At 44.1% G+C, this 20,810-nt stretch overlaps 1 protein-coding gene across 4 annotated transcripts in view; it reads right to left on the reverse strand.

Annotated features, from left to right (window-relative positions):
• The window catches only part of LOC116471527 (core histone macro-H2A.1), a 64,432-nt gene that overhangs the window by 16,960 nt on the left and 26,662 nt on the right, over positions 1–20,810 (reverse strand). The window contains exons 3-6 of one of the 4 annotated variants that reach the window (XM_032157956.2): positions 18,567–18,673; positions 17,951–18,148; positions 9,089–9,196; positions 1,579–1,678 (exon numbers count right to left, since the gene is read on the reverse strand). In XM_032157956.2, coding sequence (XP_032013847.1) covers positions 1,579–1,678; positions 9,089–9,196; positions 17,951–18,148; positions 18,567–18,673 — 513 coding nt within the window. Of the gene's footprint in view, positions 1–1,578; positions 1,679–9,088; positions 9,200–17,950; positions 18,149–18,566; positions 18,674–20,810 lie in introns of all 4 variants that reach the window. The other 3 variants (XM_032157954.2, XM_032157958.2, XM_032157957.2) reach the window with 3 other exon arrangements.

Consider the following 20,810-nt stretch of genomic DNA (forward strand, 5'->3'; position numbering starts at 1 on the left):
GCTTTGATTTTTATTCTTGTGACATTTACCATCTTGTCTACCTTCAAGGGATTTCTCTTGAAAACCCAGAAAACAGTATTGATATATGTAGAGGATTGCCTTTATTTTTTCCCCTCAACATACGGGCCGATCTCTATCAATATTTTTCCAGGCCCATCTCTTACTGTAGCCTATCTTATTTTTATGGTTTAATTTTTTTTTTTAACAGACAGGATCTTGCTGTTGCCTAGGCTGGAGTGCAGTGGCACAATCATAGCTCACTGCAGCTTCGAACTCCTGGGCTCAAGCAATCCTCCTGTCTCAGCCTCCTGAGTAGCTGAGACTACAGGCACGTGTCACCAAACCCAGCTAAGTTTTTTATTTTTTTGTAAAGATGAGGTCTCACTATCTTGCCCAGGTTGGTCTCCAACTCCTGGCCTCACTCAATTCTCCTGCCTCAGCCTCCCAAAATGCTGGAGTTACAGGTGTGAGCCACTGCACCTGGCCTTTGTATTTTAGTATAAAATGTGCTTTGGATAGAATCCTTGCTTTTTCTAGCTTGTGGCCTTTTTTTTTTTTTTTTAAGTTATCTGTATAAGGCAGTTGGAAAATAAGTTCAAGCTGGACACTCTTGAGTCCAGTCCTCATGTTTCCAGCCCACTGTTGCACCCAGTTCATGTGGGTCAGGCCTGGGTTCATGGAATGAGTGTATCTTCCAGTAAGGAAGTCTGCTATCTGACAAAAACAGCAGAAGCTGAGAGCTCAAGGGATACAAAATAGATTGCAGTTGAGGGTTAGGAAGGAGGCTGCATCTGTGTGCCTATTTCCCCTGGCAAGCCTCTACATCGAAGAGCAGCAGAGGAGCCCTGTCGTGCCATTGAGCTGACAGTGCCACATATGCAAAGATAAAGCCATAGAGGCAGGACACTTGAGGGGCACCTCTCAGCCTTCCCTGAACCATCTGCCATCTTGAACAGGGAGACACCATGGCTCTGGGGTAGTTTTCCTCCATAAGAACTCACTTGGAGATATTGCCCTTCTGTTTAATACCATCCTCTAGCCAAATAATTCATGAAGGTGGCATTCAGTCATATACTGTTTTCAGTTCTAAAAAAAAGTTGAAGTGATGGCAGTAAATTGTGGACTAAAGACAGCTTAATAGCATACTGATGTGGCTTGTCTTCTCTTTCAAGCTTTGTCATTTCTAATTAAGGTTTAAATGGAGAAACTATCATTTTGTAGTTACCTGAGATTTTTCAGTTCTAAAGTAAAAACAAAAAAAAAACAAACAAAAACCAACACGTTTAAAAATCCCTCCCCAAGTAACCAGCAGTCAGTTTGATCATTATGGAAGAGAATTCAGATGGCAATATATTTGCAATTGAGGAGAGAGTAGCCAATCACACTTAATAAAACAGACCGTTTACACTTGGAATGGCCTGGAGTAAGTCGATATTCAGTGTCTACACTCAAATATCAATCTTGGATTTGGAACTTTGGCTTGACCACTGTAAAGTCTGGGAAGATGAAATGCCTAAATTCTGGGTTCCATAACTTTTCATCTGACAGCTGGTGGTGCCGAACCCCGTCCCCAATTACCTAGGTCATCTTTAAGGTCAATGTCAGCATTGGTAGGATTGATTATGGCCTCCACCTCAAAGCCGGCTAAATTACTGATTTCACTGTGAATAAGGTTCAGCTGCAAAGAAAAGCATGAGGTGGGAAATAACAGGAGAGCTGGGAAGTCTCAGAGAAGGAGCCTTGGGATACAGGTAAAGGGCAGTGGACACTCCAAGTGCACGAGGCACAAAAGGGAAGCAGGGAGTTGCTGGCTCACATGAACCCATTTCAAACCTAAGACTCAAATGCTGCTCGGGATGCGGGAGCAAGCAAACTAGGATGAATGTTCAGAGCCTGTGGGTGGCACCTGGGGCAAAAGGAAGCACAAGCCACAGTGGATGGACGAGGAGATCAGCTTTCCTTTAAAGGGACTTGTGATCTGGGAGCCAAAGTAAGGCAGCTATCAGGACCTAGAATGAGTACTCATTGCTGAGGGTTGGGGGCTGGTGTATGTGACTGTCCTCATCCTTGAGTGCTAGGCTGGTGCTAACATCCTACCTGGCTTGGGCAAACCCCTAAGGGCTCTGCCATTGTCTTCCAAGTGACTATGGGCCTTTAAGGCTGTCCCCATCACTGTGACTGCTGGCTGGCTTCCCTGCCCTGCTCAGGGTGGCAAGAAGTGAGAATAGTCTGTTGCTTAGTAACATCTAATTTACGTGCCCATTAGTCATGTAATGCTGAAGTTCCCTGGTGAAACCCAGGGGAGGAAGGTTCTCCAGCAAGACAATGTGTCTTTTAAATGGTTTTCACCTTGTTGGTCAGGTTGCTCTGAGACTCAATGGGTGGCTTATTGAGCATTTTCCTTAAGTATTATATCCACCCAATGAATTTGTTCCTTCTGAAGAGCCACTGAATGGGTATCCCCCAGCCACTGTTATTCTGTTACAATGGCAACCCTGGCATCTGAGTATTCGAAGAATCCTGAGTTCGAAATTCTGTCAGAGGGGCAAAGGGGAATTAATGGGCCTAGGACTGCTGTCCCGGGTCCTACTATTCCCCTTGCTTTTCTTTAGGTACAAGCACCTGCAGGAAAGCTTGCTCTTGCACATGCTCCCACAACGACATTGCTCAATCTTCAGTAACATAAATTCCTAACACCTGCAGACAAGTGCAATGCCTGAGTAGCCCTAGCAGAGCTGGTGCTCAAGACTATGACCTAGGCCAGAATAGTGGCTGCAGTCTGCAGGGTTTACCAGGGCATGAGGCTTTGTCCAGGAGCTCACCCAGGAGAGGGCTGTGCACAAGACACTTGGCAGGGAAGCTCCTGGCAACAGAGCAAGTTGCTGCATTTCTAGGGCCATTATGTTGAAAACAAAACCAAACAACCTGGCACTCCAGAAGCATCAGAAATATAAACCCACATTTTTTATTCCCAGAAACAGTCAGATTCTCAAAGAGGGACGTGCTTACACTAAGAGTCATCCTCTGGGAGGAAACAGTTGTGGAATTAAGTTTTGTCCTACAGCCAAGGAAGAATTCTGGCCAGGGCAGTGGACTTCATTTTTGGTTAAAGACTCAGAGAAGAGGACCAAGTATTATTCATGTGCTCCTCGCACTATAGAGTGATTTAGAGGCCACCCACACCCTTGAAACTGAAGGAAGCCATGGGGGTGATCTCACAAAGCGAAGCTCTCAGCAGCTCAGAGCCCTGGCACCAGGACAGAGGCACAGAAAAGAGACAGCATGGGGGCTGGGGCCTGACTGCTGCCCCCGGGGAGGAGGGGTGTGGGTGGGCACAGAGTGGGGGGCCTTAGGGTAAGGCAAGTGAACTCTCAGGATTTAGAACAAGGCAAAGGATTTTACTCTATTATTTAGTTCTGCATTTGGCTCCAAGCAAATGCTATTTATAAAAACTCAAGCCAATACTCCCTACCACACACCACCAAAACACACCCCACACAGTGTGAAGAGGCAGGAGGTTGGTGAGGAAGGCAGGCAAAGGAGAAAAAGACTCGATCTACTCAGTGTAATGTGGATGTGTATGCTTTTAAGGCATCTATAAATTCCTATGTTTAAAACAATACATGTTCAATCCTTAACATTCACACAATTTTTTCCAATTGTATAGATGCTTCTGGTGTTATATTCAGAAATGCTTCATTGGAAAAGTAGCTGTTTTGGTGGGCTCTGCTTCAGCTAGCCAGGAAGACCCCCTCAGTGGCCTATATCTGACTCTCTTCTGGGGAGAACCACCTGCTCTGTCTAGGGGAATGGGATTCTCTGGGGGAAACTTGGATTTGCTGAAGGAAGGGAGCAGTTGCGAACAGAACTCAAGCTCATGGAGAATTCCCAGCTTCCTTTGGACTCACTACCTTCCCTTCTGACCAGAGGCAGCCCCACTCTTGGAAGTGCAGACTACAGTACCTCAGGGAGCCACTACTACTCAGCATTGAGGATTTCCTGCCAACAAAGTGCTGTTTCACTTTTCATATCTGTGGATGAGGCTAGAGTTGTGATTTTCCAACTATGCTCTGCTATGCACTGGGGCTCAGCAGAAGTCCTCAGGGTATGTGGCTGAGCCAGAAAAGTGTTTTTGCTGTAAAATGTGTACAAATATGTATTTTTAAACAATCTTGACTAGAAAGTGTGTGCTTGGGATGTGTGCATCAGGGGAAGAGAATGGGAAGGGGAGAAGACAAATTAATTCAAGCACTTTGGAAGGACAAATGGGTAATCAGCTTGGCAGGTGGGCCAGTGGGCAGAAGCCAACAGTGAGATGATCATGAACGAAGACAGTAGCTCCACTATACAGAAGAAAGCCCATGAGCATAGCGTGCAAATGGACCAGGTACACATGTGTCTGGACAGGCTCCCACTGTCCAGTCACAAATGAATAAGCGAGATAGAGCCAAGACAGAGGTCCAGTCCTAGGAGGCCCCAGGGTCCTCTCCCACCAGCCAGGGTCAGATCCAGTGGGGTTTATCAGCCAGAGGGGTGTGTGTCCATCTGAAGTACATGGCAGAGAAGTGGTCCTTGTGGGTTAGGAAATCAGATTTCTGGGAACCGTAAAAATTCCCAAAATTAGTCTGATTTTCTGGGAGGAATAAGGATCATTAATGGTTTCAGAATTTGAATAAGGTGACTGCTTCTTTGTACTATCATCAGGAAAGATGGAAAACTAAGTTTTAAACCACAGCCTGAGGAATTTAAAGCAGCTATGAAGACTGTTAGCCACTGGGGAAAGTAACCATAGGGCACTGCCAGTTATAGAGCAGGAGTGGGTCCCACGTGGCTGCGCAGTTGGCAGAAAGGGTCATAGCCAAGGGACCTTCAAGATCCCTTCCAGCACTGGGATCCAACGATCCTAACCTCACTGGCTCTGCTGGGCCAGCTTCTGATACAAGCAGTACCCGAGTCTTCCCTGTGGTGAGGATGTCCATGGAAACCATTGTTTTTTACTCATGGTATACGCTCATCAGAGTATAATCTCTTTGAAGGCAAGAGTGGGTGTGGCCCCCTAACCCTGAGTGCTGTATAGTGCCTAAGCCAGTGCTGGGGTTCCCCTGGGCATGTAGAGTTAGAACTGAACATCAAACATCCTCAGATATAACTCAGATAAAATGACTGCCCCTGCCTGCTTTCCTTTAAGGCATGGTTAATGGAAATGCCAGAGCTCAGAAATTGAGTCCTGGGCCTGGCTTGTATCTGAGGCGGCTCAGAGCCAAGCTGTCCTTGCCTGGATGGGAGGCTGGCCCCCACCATTTAGGGCAGGGCAGGAGGCGGTCTGTTGATGACGACAGGGAAGGAGTGTCTGAATGGACATGCAGACTGCCTGACCTGACCTACTTGGCTACAGGAAATAGTACATTCCTTCTTGGTTCTTTTAAAAAAATATGATTAGAAACCCAATTTTAGTTAATGAAAGTGACTGTTAAAGATAGTGCCTGAGCAGTATGTTAAATCTAGCCTGTAACTGTCAGATTTTGGTGTCTCTCATTTTCTCATAACAGACAAGGAAGGAGGCCTGGCTGACCACCTAAAATGCAGTTATTTTCCTGTCCCCAAAGTTCACTTCAACGAGGGGAATGAGAAGGGCAATGTCTTCCATAGGACCCTTTCCAGACTCCTCCTGAGAGCTGTGTCTTCCCTGGGGCACACTGCAGGGCTGGCTCCTGCCCTCACAGCTGTGCTGTGTGGCTCTCCCTGCAGGCATGCATGCCCAAGCTGGATTTCTCCAGAGGCCTTGGGCCTGGCAGCAGAATCTAGTGTGTCCAGCTAGAAAGAGCCCCACAAAGATAAGGACATGGATAGATACTGCTGGACGTCCAGATGGCCGATAGCTGAGCCATTCCTTCATGGCTTTGTCAGTTTCCTAAACTGTCTCAGAAGCCAGTCCTCAGCCATAGTGGGGGGGAAGGGGTGAATGGTTTTTCTCCCTCACTGATGCTTCAACTTCAAGAGCTCCCTTTCTCCTCAGTTCTTCCAGCCCCCAGGAGAAGGGTGTGTGGATCAAAGGGAGAAAACCCATGGTACGTTATGCCCGCCTTGAACGGCCTGTGAGCTGGGGTTGCCATCTTGATCATTTGGGAGGTAAGGAGACTCATCACAGCCTCAGACTGCCTTCCTAACTCCTTCAAATAATACTGACTCTACCAAGGAAACTTAAATCATTTACTACCACTGACACATTAGACACATTAGAAATGTTTTTTCTGAAAATTTTAAAACCTCTGAAAAAAGGCTGCAAATCTTGGCTGAACACAAAGCAAAAACATTTAGTTGACTCAGATTCACAGCACTGATTTCTTTTTTAAAACAATTCAACAATGTGTGTGAACATTGGGCAAAATCAGAGAGTAATGGCTGTGATGACTCCTGAGACTTCAGTATGTGAAATATATCATTAACATCAATGGTAAGGCTGGGCCATGCTTCCTGAGTAGCTTAGCAACCATGCCTTACAGGGCTGTAGCATGCACAATATCACCTTTCTCCACCCCAGCTTGCTTGCAGTCTTCAAGCACTGGTTTCAATGTCACGGATAGAAAAATGAGATTTACAGGACACAGGGTACCATATAGTCACCATTCTAAAGTACCCCTTTTGAAACATTTCCTAAAATCCAAGTCAAAATTAATGTCTATAATATTTTAAATGTGCTTTTTGTAAAAACTGTGTGTTAGTTTCATGATTTTTGCCTTTTTTACACTATATGCCATGATTTTCACCTGACAGTAATAGCCAATAAAAAGCCAGAAAGTAATGCTTCAAAATAATGCTCTAATGTATCAACGCTCACTCCATCTCATGCTGCAGGGGTGTAGGGTTCCAGAAAGGGCAGTTGGAACCCTAGTTTCTAACACTGGTGCTTAGGCTGACTTAAGATGCTGCTTTATTTTGGAAACATGGAGTTTATTCTGCTAAACAGCGTCTGCAGCACTAGATTTTTGGGTGCCTCTTCCTGGATATGTGAGAATCTTGGGTCATAAAGTCACAAGCACATTAAACAGGAAGGGCAGTTTCTTGGCAGCCTGGTGTTTTGTTTTCACCACTAAAAAGGGGGTGATACGGGAAAGAAGGCTAGGTGGTCTGTCTGGGTCTACATTCAGCCCCTCTTATGGCTGACCATTTTATGCTGGGTTGCAGCTTAACCATTCCTTTCAAATTTTCCTTCCAAAAGTCAAGATAAGAACATTAATTTCACTGTTAAGCTAAGCTCACTGCTTCATTCTCCATTTTTTAAAATAACATTAAATGATATGTTTGTAATTTATTATAGTGTATCAGTACTTTTCTATGGCTTTTTGTATCCTCACCCTACCAACTCTGAGTAGGGAACAGTCATTATTAGCCAAAATTTTACTCTACTGTACTTTATTTTTATTCATGTGACGCCTGGCCCTGAGACCAGGTGTATCTGAAAAGGAAGAGTTGACTTGCTGAGAGCTGACATGTTCCTGGCTCTTGGGAGAAGCTAGCAAGATATCTGTGGCCTTTGCCCCCTCCCCTCCAGGGCTCACAAACAGAGCCCAGAGGAGGCCATGATCCCATTTCTTTCAGAAGATCACAGCAACAAGAAGGGCATCTGCATTTTGCATGGACATTTTTACAGCCATATTTGCTGCTACTTTGGAAATATTTTAGTTCATCCAGCAAGGGAGGTATGAGGAATTCTGATCTGAGGCTGCCTTTGGAGTGGCTGGCAGGAGGTAGCAAGAACACAGGGAGGGGAGAGGCCAGGGTGGGAGTGCCTAAGGGCAGAGTGGGGAAAAGAGGGAGAAGGTGACCCCAGGGGCTGAACTGCTCTGTATTTCAAACGGAACTAATGTGGATGGGTCACGTTAACTTTCAATACATTACCCAAGGAATATGTTACGGGGTGAAAGTAGACCCAGGCAGTTGTCTTCACTGCTGGGTTGAAATTTATAAAGGAACAAAAAATATTTTAAACAAAAACTTTCAAATCCCCAGACCTTAAGATGACAACTAGTGCTACTTTTTCTTTTGAAAAATGCATACAAAATACAAAGAATGGTTAAAAATGTAAACAGTAATGGTTATTTTCTGGAACACAGAGTCCACCACAGGAATTGCATCATGAGAGAGAGTGCAATTAGTGACAGAAAGAGGGAAAGGGGTAGGAGGAGAACTTGCAATGACGTGAGCGAGGGAACCGTGTCACTGTGATGCAAAAGAAATTGACAGTGAGGGTTTAAAAATGATGCAGCTTCAGATCCAAGTTTGTTACCGCATTCAAACTAACACAGATTAACTTGGAAGGTCAAATTCATTCCTTTAATTTTTTAAGTATAGGATTAAAAAATTAAGAAGAGCTTAATTCTTTCTTCCCACCCCTTTTTTGGTATCAATAAAGAAATATTAGTTAACTCTCATTCTCAGGTCTTAAAAGCCTTTGCATCATTTTTATTTTTAATAAAAGTGAATTGTCTTTTACAAAACCATGGCGTCCTGGCAAAGTTGCATCACTGGGGCGGCTGAAAATATATTGCCCATGGTTAAAACAAACAAACAATTAGCTGGAAGAGTCATCTGGTGGTTCAGTGAAGAAACCCAGTGCACCCATCAGTACAGTCTGAAAACAATCCCCTGTAGAGCCCTGAATCAGACCTGAGGCTCTACCATTAGTGCCCCCCAGGACAAGCAGGCTGCCGGCTAGGTTGTTCACCTTCCACCACCAAGGCTTGACTTCTGCCTAGTTCCTTGGCTGGTGCTATCTGATGACCAGTTTATCCCACAGAAGCAGCTCCTCCTCCAGACTAACCAAGGGTCCCCATCTCCCACAGGGGCCTCCTGCCCTCTTCTTTTTTACCACTGTCTCCCTTCCCCAGCTGCCAGGGTCCTCCCTCAGCATTGTGGCCTCCCCAGCACTTAGCACTCCCTGAGGCCACTCCCAAAGCTCACAGCCCACTCTGTCTACCCACGAGGCTGGGAGTGACCCCCGGGATCCCCCCAGCCTTCCAGTGGAGGTGGCCTGTGCCCATCTGTCCCTTGGGGCCCTCAAGTAGACTGAGGCCGTGCATCTGCCTACCTTCTGGCCAAGGAAGAGGCTCTTGGTGGAGAGGACTGTGAAGCCGTCGGCAGGTGTGCCCTCGGTCGTGCTGTCGGCGCTGGCTGCCTTACTGACTTCACCCTGCTTCTTCTTGCACAGACGGAAAGGTCAGAATGTGGGCCACACAGACACAGGCATCCTAACAGAGAGGCAGCTCCCAAGCCTCACCCCTAACACCCAAGGGGAAACAGGAAACTAAACCACAACCAGTTCTCAGCATTTCTCCAAGGGGGAGCTCAGATTCATTTTGAGGTACAAGAGTTCTATGGAGTGTGTTAAGTTATATTTTAATCACTTTATGATCTTAAAAAAAATCAGCCAAAGGTAAAACTTCACTTTACAGTGATCATTTAGAATAGAACCATTTTCATAAATTCAGACCAAGTAAATGTCTCTTAATTAAGGATCTTTAAGTGTCTTTCCTTTCTAGATGTCTGTAATACTATTCGAGCTTAAGAAGAAAAACTGTTCTAGGTCACTAGTTCTCAAAAAGCAGACGAAGGACTATAACCCTCTAACCTTCCTGACTCCGTGAGGTCAGACTCGCTTCCACCCTCCTTCATTAAAGCCAGCGTTAGAGAAGGACGCATGTGGTGGCTGTGGTGAACCATCTGTCTCCCTGGGGACCATTTGACCCATGGTTCTTGGCTTGGTCTTCAGCTTCTTCCTCAGCATTATTAAGACCGAAATATGTATGCCCTGGAGTTCCCAAGGATCTTCTGAGAGAGGTACATGACATGGAGAGTTTAAGAAACCAACTTTCCGATTGTCTACTTCCTAACATTTTCCTACAACTGATCTGCCCTAAGAAGGATCTACACCTGTGGTCAAGGTTCCATGCCAGAGCTCCTTTCATAACTACCCTCCTCCCACTTCCCAGAGTAAATATTAATATGGCACACCACTGTGGGAGTAGGGATGCATGTTTTTGGCATATTTCTATTAAGGACAAAGCCTGTATTAGAAATGGATACTTTGGCTAATTTCGAGATTTTCTGCATTCAAATAAATTGTAGAGTAAGGATAGTGAGAACAACATTGGTTTTCATTTAGACACTTCACCTTTCCCTTCCCCAAATTATTAATAAAAAGTACTTCAGTCCTGAGGGAGGGTCTAGTGGGAGGAAATCCAGAAAGAAGGGGTGAGAAATATTACAGATGGCCATGCCTTCCTGAAGGATAAATCTGAAGAAACTCAGGGCAAGGCCTGTGTCCTATCCATTTGCCTATTTAGGATTCAAATTCATTAACATGAGCATATTAACTTTTTTTACTTACAATGAAAAGTAAGGTCTAATTTTGCTAATGGCTTTTAACAATAAGGGCTGCTTTAGCAATTATGTTATATGGCAAACATTTTTCCTAAATTTAGTGAGCTAAATCTGAAGTTCCAAGGTTATGCTATAAATAAGAGAAAAAGCATTTTATCAAGAAATATAGTACTTACAAATTATCACTATTTTGATTTTCCTATTGAGTGTTTAACATTTGATGAGTGAAAGAGAAACAGTTATAATCAACAATTATATGGTAAATCTTAGTGAAGCCCTTTTTGATATACTTTTCAGGAGCCAAGAATAGGACAGGCTGCATAACAGACTTTCACAAGTCAGGTGTTTTTAATCCTGTGCTTTCAACAAAACTGAAGCAATACCTAATTGAGTTAATAGCTGATAGATCTTCAGAAAATAGACTGGTGAAGTTAACAGTAATGGACCAGTGTTGATTTCCTTGTTGTGACCATGTATACCACGGTTATGTGAGATGTTAACAATGGGGAAACTGGGTGAAGGATATTCAAGAACTCTCTGTACTATCTTTGTAACCCTATGTAAAGCTAACACTATGCTAAAATAAAACGTTTATTAAAACAAATTGATGAGATTACACTGTGTATTGTTGGCATATATTAAAGAGTTCAGAGGACTGAATGATGTTGCTATAACAAAATGCTTTCCATTTCAATTTTTTTTAGTGAAAAAGATTTTCCAGACATTCATATCTAGAAATATATAAAAATAGGATGCTGAGCCCTGTTTCATTTCAACAATAAGTAATATTCATCTGAGGATACTTGAACTAGTTAGGGGGAAAAAAAAATCCACCCAGCCCATTACAAGATGGTTTTCCAATAAAATTATACCTTTTCCTTAACAGTTATTAGAACTTGTAATGCATTTGTCAGTTTGATCAATTCTATATTATTAATAAATGTGCTAACTATCCAATCTTGTAGAATCTACTATTTAACGCTTTTATAAAAGTCAAAAAATACTTTTTCAAAATTGAAATTTATATACATTATTTTTGTTGCAGAACTAAAAAATAGAATCGAAATGTGTTACATTAAGATGAAAGTTTGTGGGGCAAGCAAAAGAGAAGGAGAAAATAATGTAAATTTTCCAACTGTTAAAAATGGTCACAGGACATAAAAGTGATAGTACTCTGAAGTTTGAACTCTGAAGTTCTGTATTTGGGTCCTGGCTCCCCTAACAGCATGACTTTGGGAAAACTGCTCCTTTTCCCTAAGCCTTAGATTCCTTATTTGGAAAATAAGACTGGGTTTGGGAGTGGTGGCTCATGCCTGTAATCTCAACGCTTTGGGAGGCCAAGGCAGGAGGATACCAGCCTGGGCAACACAGCAAAACCCCACTGCTACCAAAAATACAAAAAAAAAAAGAAAAGAAAAGAAAGAAAATGAGACTAAGACTGGAGAGTTCCTGATTAAACGATTGGCCTTAGAAAGTAGTAAAGAACTCTAGAGACAAGGCATCACTGCCTGGTCCTATATAGCCCACCCACTTGGCAAAGAACTTCTGCCTTTTCCCTTCAAGGTTCCCACCCGACGGGACAACAGGGCAGGTGCTTAAGGTCAGCACAGTTGCTTGTGAGATGTTAACGCATTCAAATCATAGCAACTGTAACCAAGTTTTTCATAAAGCCTATTTTCTGAAATCATGTCTCTTCCTAATGTTTTGGTATTAAAATGCCCTTTCTTATGGCTGCATAGTATTCCATGGTGTATATGTGCCATATTTTCTTAATCCAGTCTATCATTGGTGGACATTTGGGTTGGTTCCAAGTCTGCTATTGTGAATAGTGCTGCAATAAACATACGTGTGCATGTGTCTTTATAGTAGCATGATTTGTAATCCTTTGGGTATATACCCAGTAATGGGATCGCTGGGTCAAATGGTATTTCTAGTTCTAGATCCTTGAGGAATCACCACACTGTCTTCCACAATGGTTGAACTAGTTTACACTCTCACCAACAATGTAAAAGCGTTCCTATTTCTCCACATCGTCTCCAGCACCTGTTGTTTCCTGACTTTTTAATGATCACCACTCTAACTGGTGTGAGATGGTATCTCATTGTGGTTTTGATTTGCATTTCTCTGATGACCAGTGATGATGAGCATTTTTTCATGTGTCTGTTGGCTGCATAAATGTCTTCATTTGAGAAGTGTCTGTTCATATCCTTTGCCCACTTTTTGATGGGGTTGATTTTTTCTTGTAAATTTAAGTTCTTTGTAGATTCTGGATATTAGCCCTTTGTCAGATGGCCTTTGTAGGGACATGGATGAAGCTGGAAACCATCATTCTCAGCAAACTATCACAAGGACAGAAAACCAAACACCGCATGTTCTCACTCATAGGTGGGAACTGAATAATAAGAACACTTGGACACAGGACGGGGAACATCACACACCAGGGCCTGTTGGGGGGTGTGGGGCTGGGGGAGGGATAGCATTAGGAGAAATACCTAATGTAAATGACAAGTTAATGGGTGCAGCAAACCAACATGGCACATGTATACATATGTAACAAACCTGCACATTGTGCACATGTGCCCTAGAACTTAAAGTGTAATAAAAAAAAAAAGTGCCCTTTCTTCTATGAAATGGAATCTACTAAGTGGTAGATTATTTTCATATCTCAGTTTGGGGGAAATAAAAGTTAGCAAGCAATTCTGTCAGCTCCAAAAAGACTGTTATAATTTTATATTGTCCTACAAACCCATAAATTTCCATGTATTGGACACTTGCCTGGCTTTGTTCTGAGCAGTAGAAAACCTGTTAGGTCAGAGTCAGCTGGGAGACATTTAAGAACCTGTAGAACTGAGCATCCAGAAAGACTTATGTAAAATCATCACCCCACGTTTACCTATGTTTAGTCTCTTATTCTAATGTTTGAACAGCCTAAAATTTCAATAGAAGGCCAGCAAATTTTTGTAATAGTAGCTTCTCAAACGAACCAATTCCTTTCTCTGGCTTCCCTTACCAGAACATTAATCACTCAATTTGTAGTTTAAATATTCCTCAACAAGAGAAAGAGGCACTCTACCAAAATCACTTTGGGCTTTTGCCGGGTGGTAAGGAGCAAGCCTATATTTATGATCTAGGAGGGTAGTTTTCACATGGGGATAGGGTGAAGTTTGTTGATGGTTTGTGTTTGAAAAAATCCCTGGTGAGATCATTATTTATCCAAAAGTTTGGCCAAAAAACTGGCTTCTTAGAGATCCCCTGAAAGTTATCCTATGATTCTTAGTGTACATCTGATGGATCTTAACCTGAGGGACGAAATTAGGCATAGTTTCCTTTGAATTTTAGGTATTTTATTTTATGCATTTGGAATCTTTATCTCGAGTAAGGGTCCCCAGGCTTCCCTCACTGCCAAAAGTATCCATGTTACAAAAACGTTAGGGAGTCCACAGGCAAGTCCTATCACGTTCTCTTAAGAGGGGCCAGGCATGCTCCCACCTCAGGCCTACTTGCCATTCCTCTGCCAGGAGCTCTCTGTCCCCAGTCACTTGAATGGCCAAATACCTTACTCTGCTGGGGCTCTGCTCCAGTATCATGAGTAACCTCACCTCTCTGCCTATGTAAAATAATACTGGCTCTGCCATCACGCCACTTTATTTTTGTCATAGCAGCTACTCCCTCCCGCCTTCTGTAATGAATCTGCACCTCCTCCCTGAACACTGAGGGAAGGCAGGGACTTTGTTCTCTGCCACATCTCCACTACTGAAAATAGTAACTAGTGCATACAGACTAGATACAAATTGGTCTAATGAATATTCATTTTTTTAAAACTCAGTATTAAATGTTAAAAAGATGAGGTGGTTTTTGAGATTAATGTAGTTAAAATGCCCTAAAAGTGAGTAATAGCCAAAGCTAAAAATATACTCACTCTTTGCCTCAGTAAGTTCACTTTGAGGACTTTATCCTATACATTTACTTGCACGTGAGGACAGAGATCCACAAACAATGACAGTTACTGTGTGTCAGAATGAACGCTAGAACAATCTAAAAGTCCACTTGTAGAAGGGTGATGATATGGTTTGGCTCTGTGCCCCCCCACCCAAATCTCACCTCAAATTGTAATCCCCATAATCCCCATGTGTCAAGGGTGAGACCAGGTGCAGATAACTGGATCACGGTGGGTGATTTCCCCCGTGCTGTTCCGATGACAGTGAATGAGTTCTCATGAAATTTGATGGTTTTACAAGTGTCTGGCATTTCCCCTGCTTGCTCCTCTCTCTCCTGCTGTCCTGTGAAGAGGTGCCTTTTGCTATGATTCTAAGTTTCCTGAGGCTTTCCCAGCCATATGGAAGTGTCACTCAATTAAACTGCTTTTCTTTATAAATTGCTCAGTCTTGGGCCTTTCTTCATAGGAGCGTTAAGAATGGACTAATTCAGCTGGCTACACTGTTTTTATATATCACATAAGTGACCAGTCATCCCATGCAACACTAAAGCAGCTCTACATGCAGAGACATGGAAGGACTGCCCAGAATACGACAGGGGCAGTGAACACAGGTGCCAGACATTGTTCTATGCACTTCCATGAATTCTGTGAAGCCTCACAACCACCTTGTGTTACATCTCCTTTTTAAAGATGAGGAAACTGAACACCAGAGATGTTCTGCAACCTGCCAAGATCATGCAGCTAGGAAATGGCTAACCCCAGAGCCTGCACCCTTAATCACTGTGCCACACTACTAAAATAGGGGGCTCATATGATTTTTATTTAAAAAAAAAAAAAGAACAAGTAGGATGGGGAGGGATTTACATCTCTACATGCTTTTATATGCATAGACTTTCTGAAAGGAGACATAAAAACTCATTGAGTGTGCCCTGGGGAGAAGTAAGGTGAGGGACTACAGTGGGAGCAAAACTTTTTTTACTGCATACTCTTTTGTCCAAACTCATACATATGCCCTACTCAAAAACATTATGTAATACGCATATGGTTACTGAATTGTAAGGCTGGAATGGACCTGATCATTTTATAAGTGGAGGTAAATTGAGGCATAGAGAGGGAACAGACTTGCCTGAAGCCACCCAAGTAGAGAGAAGCCCTAGTGTACAGCCAGGCTCTGGACACCCAGCCCCTGGTGCAGTTTGTTGCCTTCTCCAACCATTTCCACTATAGCTGACTCAGCTGTCACAATTGGAGATTTTCAAAACCTCCAAATTATGTAGAATTGTGGGAAAAATTATGATTTGGAATTCAAGTGTTGACACCTGAAAAATACCAACTCTCACTACAAGTGCTTTAGCATGTTACTAAGGCTTTCTCTGCATGTCCCTGGAAAGGTTATTTTCAGAACGTTCCACTTAAACCTAGAGATGCAGGGTTTTCTGCTGTTTCTGGGAGCTGACACCACAATTTACATTAAACAAATGTTTTGAAAATTAGCTGTTCACGGTTCCAATTTCAGCTTCCCCCAGGGTTTAATGTTAGCCAAATACTGGTACAGTAAGCAGACAATGTGTTTTATTGTGTGGAAGAAAAACAGACCACCATAACAGGCTTCCTGCTTTTGTAATCAAGGGAAAAGTTGAGTGGTCGAGTGATTATTGGCATATGGTTATTAGAAACACTAAGTTCCAAATATAGCTACTAGGAGCTAAAGACACTCCTACTCCAAATACTTCAAGTCCAAAAAGTAAGATGAATTCCTAGTGTTTACTAAATTGGGAAGTTCAGAAAGTCATAGAACAAGAACTACGAGGGGAAGACTAGAGTAACGGGAACAAGATTCAGCCCAGGTTTGCCAGCAGACACTGGCATCTGAGAGACCCACTCAAATATCAACAGTGAACGCATGAAGGAGGGCGATGGCTCAGGACACAGCCAGGGCAAAGGCTAAGCTGAGGACGTGGTCTTGCCCCTGCTGTCCTCAGCATCAAGGGCCCTGCTCTTGGGCAGCCAGGTCTCTGGGGCTCATAATCAAAAGATGATAGATTCAATATCTTCGTTGCCTTTTTAACATTTAAAAAGGGTTGCACAAGCACTTTCCTCCTGCCTTCCCTTCCCCGCCCTCCTCCCAACTGCATATGTTGAAAGGGAAAAAGAAACTGTCCAATCTGCTAATTCTATAGTTAGCAGGAATGAGCAGTGGAGCATTCTGTGAAATCCCTGCCTGGCCTCAAGTCTCTTCCAGGACTTGTGAGCTAGGTGGAATGCAAGTGTCTGGAAATAACTTACAGGACACTCTTCAATATTGGGTTTCTCTCTCAAAGAGTTGGGAGTGATTCTGGGCCTAAGGGTGGGTGGCATGTTGGCAAGAGGAATTTAGATTGTGTGCAGGCAAAGAAATACAGCCTCTTCCACCTCAACTAAAGAAAGCTCCACAAACAGTGCGGATGCAAGAAGGTTGGGGGTCACAGATGTCCCTGCATGCGGGTGAAAGCCAGTCTGCCTGAGGCACAGGCAGGCTCAAAGGAGAGGACATGCTGACAGGACAGGAGGAGCTCTGTTCACCTGGCCACAGCTCCTTGAGCCTGTCCTGGGAAGGTGTCCTCACTGTCTCACTCAGGTAAGAGGATTTGGACTCATGTAGGAAGAACTTCCTGACACTGCATCATTAGATTCCACAGGGCATTTCCAGGGACTTCTTATTGAGGATCTTGCAAAATAGAGAGGTCACCTTCTGCCATGGGTAATTTCCTCCTGATCTGGCTGGAGGCCAGAAGGAGGACTCCTTAAGGGGTACCTCAGAGCAGGGCAGCCTCAAGATTCCATTTTCTTAGAGACCAAGCTTTGGTGGCACTGTCCATTGTTTGTTGGCTCTGGAGGCTGTGACAACAGCTGACAAGTAGGACTGGGCAAAGAAAATGTATCCCAGTTGCCTTGTAGTCTCCAGCTCATGCTCAGACAGGTGAGCACAGCAATCACAGGCCTGGACCTCCGGAGGGTGCTCCTCCACACTGAGGATCATGACCTGGAGTCTGCTGGCCTTCCCCACCCAAGATGACATGATAACACTAATGAGAGGGTTTCCACCACCTAGGACCCAGCCAATCCAAGTTAGGCCCAGGAAGAAGCACCTGAGTAATACATCCATTTTCCTCCTTGACAGAGGCAACCATTCTAGAGTGAACTGTCTAGAGCGCCCTGATGGAAGACATGCAGCCATGGCAACACGAGAGTTCTGCAATTGAGCATCTGGGCATGCAGGTAGCTGGCCACAGGACTAGACAGTGGCTGTCCCCTAGCACAGGGAAGCCCCCTTCCCACAGGTGTGTGCATCTCCCTGGAAGGGCCAGCTTGGGAGTCCTTCCAGCTTGAGGCTATCCCTGAAAGCCCACCGTCCATCCCCCTTGCCCACAGGGGTTCTGTCCTTCAACTGGGTCTAGACTCTGGGAGGGCCTCCTGACTCTGGCTACTTGTGTTGGACTAGCCCCTCTGGAGTGTAATCAGCTCCTACATGTTCCTCCTTTATTCTCCCATCAGTGGGATGAGCCCACAGGGGGAATGGGGGGGGGCCCTGGTAACCCTGTTTATCTGTACCCCATCCTATCCCACTTCATACATTCTGGCCAAATCACATACCTTGGATTTCCGGGCCCCTTTCTTGCCTCCTGCTTTTTTAGACACAGGCTTCTTCTGGGATGGAGACTTGGCCTTTTTGGCTGGGGGTGGTGTGATGATGGCTTCCAACTTTCCTTTGGATCCCCGCTTCTTCGCTAGCAACTCGGGGTGGATGTTGGGTAACACCCCCCCACTGGCTATGGTGACTCCTTTTAGCAGCTTTCAGGAAAACCAGAATAGCAGATGGTGAGCCAGATACCCTGCTTCTAACCTTCAAGAAGCCAGCCCTGCCCAGGACAGTCTTGCTTTGGGTTGGTGCAGCTCCTTCCTCCATGAGGATGCTGCCAGGACTCAGGCTCACTGCTCAGGGATCCAGTCCTGAGTCCCTCACTCAAATGGAATTTAGATCATCTCTCTCCTTTCGGGAGAGCCAAATACCTTGTTTTATCCTGCTTCCCCCAACACTCCCAATAAGGCCTTGGGAAAAAACTGCCATGGGAGGCAGGGAAGCTGCTAATTAATCCAAAAGGCAGTCCACACCTTTCATAACCAGCCAACACCAAAGCCTCTCAGCTATGTTTCTTGGGCAGTATGACCACCTGCTCAAACATCAGTGGGAGATGGCAGAGGCCCATACCTGATTCAGCTCTTCATCATTGGCCACAGCCAGCAGGATGTGCCGGGGTGTGACCCGTCCCTTCTTGTTGTCTCTTGCTGCATTGCCAGCCAGCTCCAGAATCTCCGCTGTGGGGAGCAGAGATGAGTGTATGGTCATGTTAGAGGACCATGTGTCCCCGCCCCGGTCCCCACATTCACAGTGCCAGGAATGGGCAGAGGCAGCTGCTTCAGGAAGCAGCTACCCTGAGGTGAAAAGCTGTGGGCAGAGTCACAGAGGTGCTGAATGGCAAAGCTGAGTGGGACCTAGGAAGCCCCAGATCCAATGCCCTTGTTTGGGAGATGAAGGAACTGAAGCTGAGGGAGAAGGGACCAGCTGAAGATCACTCAGTGAGTGAGTGGGAGGGCTGAGATCTGAACCCAGTTCCAGCTCCCATTTCCCAGAAAGGATGCTTGCAGTTAGCACTGCAGATGTCACCAGGGCCAAACCCAAAGTCCTCAGTGTGGTCCCTGAGAGTATACCATGCCTGCTTATAGGGTTTCAAGGACAGGATGGCTTGCTATTGAGGAGGCCTGTTAAATCTTTGTTGATTACATCAATGCTGAATGCCTGCACATCTGGATGCAAAACTGGAAGGATGTGACTGGATTCTTTACAATGTCAATGTCATAAATACATTTTTTAAAGTGTGTACATGTAGGGGGGGTTGTTGTAGATTCAAAAAGGCTAAAAAGATGTAACAGCCAAATATAATGTGTCACTCCTTGATGAAATCCTGATTCTTTTAATAAAAGCTAGGAAAGTCATTTTGGAGACAACTGAAGAGCTCTGAATGTGGACTGGGTATCAGACACAGGGGATTATTAATTTTCTTAAGTGTAATAATGGTATCGCCATTCTGTAGGGAGCATCTTATTCTTATGAGATACATGCTGATGTATTTAGGGGTGAAGCATCTTGATGCCTACAACTTGCCCTCCATTATGAAAAAGGTCTAAGGAATAAAGCAAATATGGCAAAATGTTAACAGTTGTTAAATCTAGGTATATGATTATAAGAACATTCCTCTTTCAAAAACTTTCTGTCATTTGCAACAACGTGGATAAACCTGGAGGACATAATGCTAAGTGAAATAAGCCAGGCACAGAAGAACAAATATAGCATGAACTCATTTCTATGTGGAATCAGGGACTGGGGGTGGGGTCGGGGTGAATGTTGGTCAAAGGACATAAAGTTTCAGTTAGACAGAAGTTTTAATGATCTATTGTGCAGAATAGTAACTATAGTTAACAATGGTGTATATTTAAAAATTGCTAAAATAATAGATTTTAAAAGTTCTTAACACAAGGAAATAAGTACGTAAGGTGATGAAATAAGTGTATTCTTGACATTCTGTATGTTTGAAGTTTTTCAAAATAAAATGTATGCGAGAAAAGAAAAACTAGAAGGGCTATGAGCATAACCCATAGTTAGTACTAAGTTAGAGTTGATTTACCTGCCATCTGGGCACAGTCTCACAAGACAAGACAGGTTTTCCACAGCACCAAAGATGGTGGGAATTAGTAAGTACCCTTTGGCAAAACCTGGTTTTCTCCTTGGCATTACAGTTCTCTTGGTAACCTGTCAACCTCATCACTGTCTCCTTGTTTTCTTAGTGAGGCATACGGATAGACCCAGAATGGATCTTATATTCTCCACTTCTGCAATTCTGCCCATACTGGGATGTCATTCTAGGCTACCCTTCTAGGCCCAACTCAAGTCTGACCTCCTTCCAGTACTAAAGAATTTCTAATATTTAGTTATGTTGTAAACACTAGATTTCTCCAGCAACATCAGCACTCAGAATCATTATGAAATAACTAGAACAAAATTCTAGCTGCATAAAAATCATCTGTTAAAAATTTACGGTATGACACAGGGCATACAATTTTAAGAGGTACTAACAGCTCCACCCAATGCAAAAAACCTGCTGTATGTGTGTAAAGCTGAAAAATTGCTTGGCTACTCAAGGAAACTCTCATATTAGCTTTGGGGGCAGGGGCGGGAGGAGATCAGACACATTTGAAATAGCAGGTTTCCCCCTAAATCCAAGGCAGGAATTCCTTTGCTCGGTAATCACCATACTGATGACACACAACTCTGTGCTTGGCAGCAGGGACCCAAAGCACCAGGAGGCCCCTGTCTTCTCAGTGTTCCCAGGCCTGCAGGGCTACACATGCCAGTGATACAGAGAGTGATAAAGAATGCCACAGGGTCCCTTACCTG

The sequence above is a fragment of the Hylobates moloch genome, unplaced genomic scaffold, assembly GCF_009828535.3.
Source record: "Hylobates moloch isolate HMO894 unplaced genomic scaffold, HMol_V3 SCAFFOLD_6, whole genome shotgun sequence".
Classification (NCBI taxonomy): Eukaryota; Metazoa; Chordata; class Mammalia; order Primates; family Hylobatidae; genus Hylobates; species Hylobates moloch.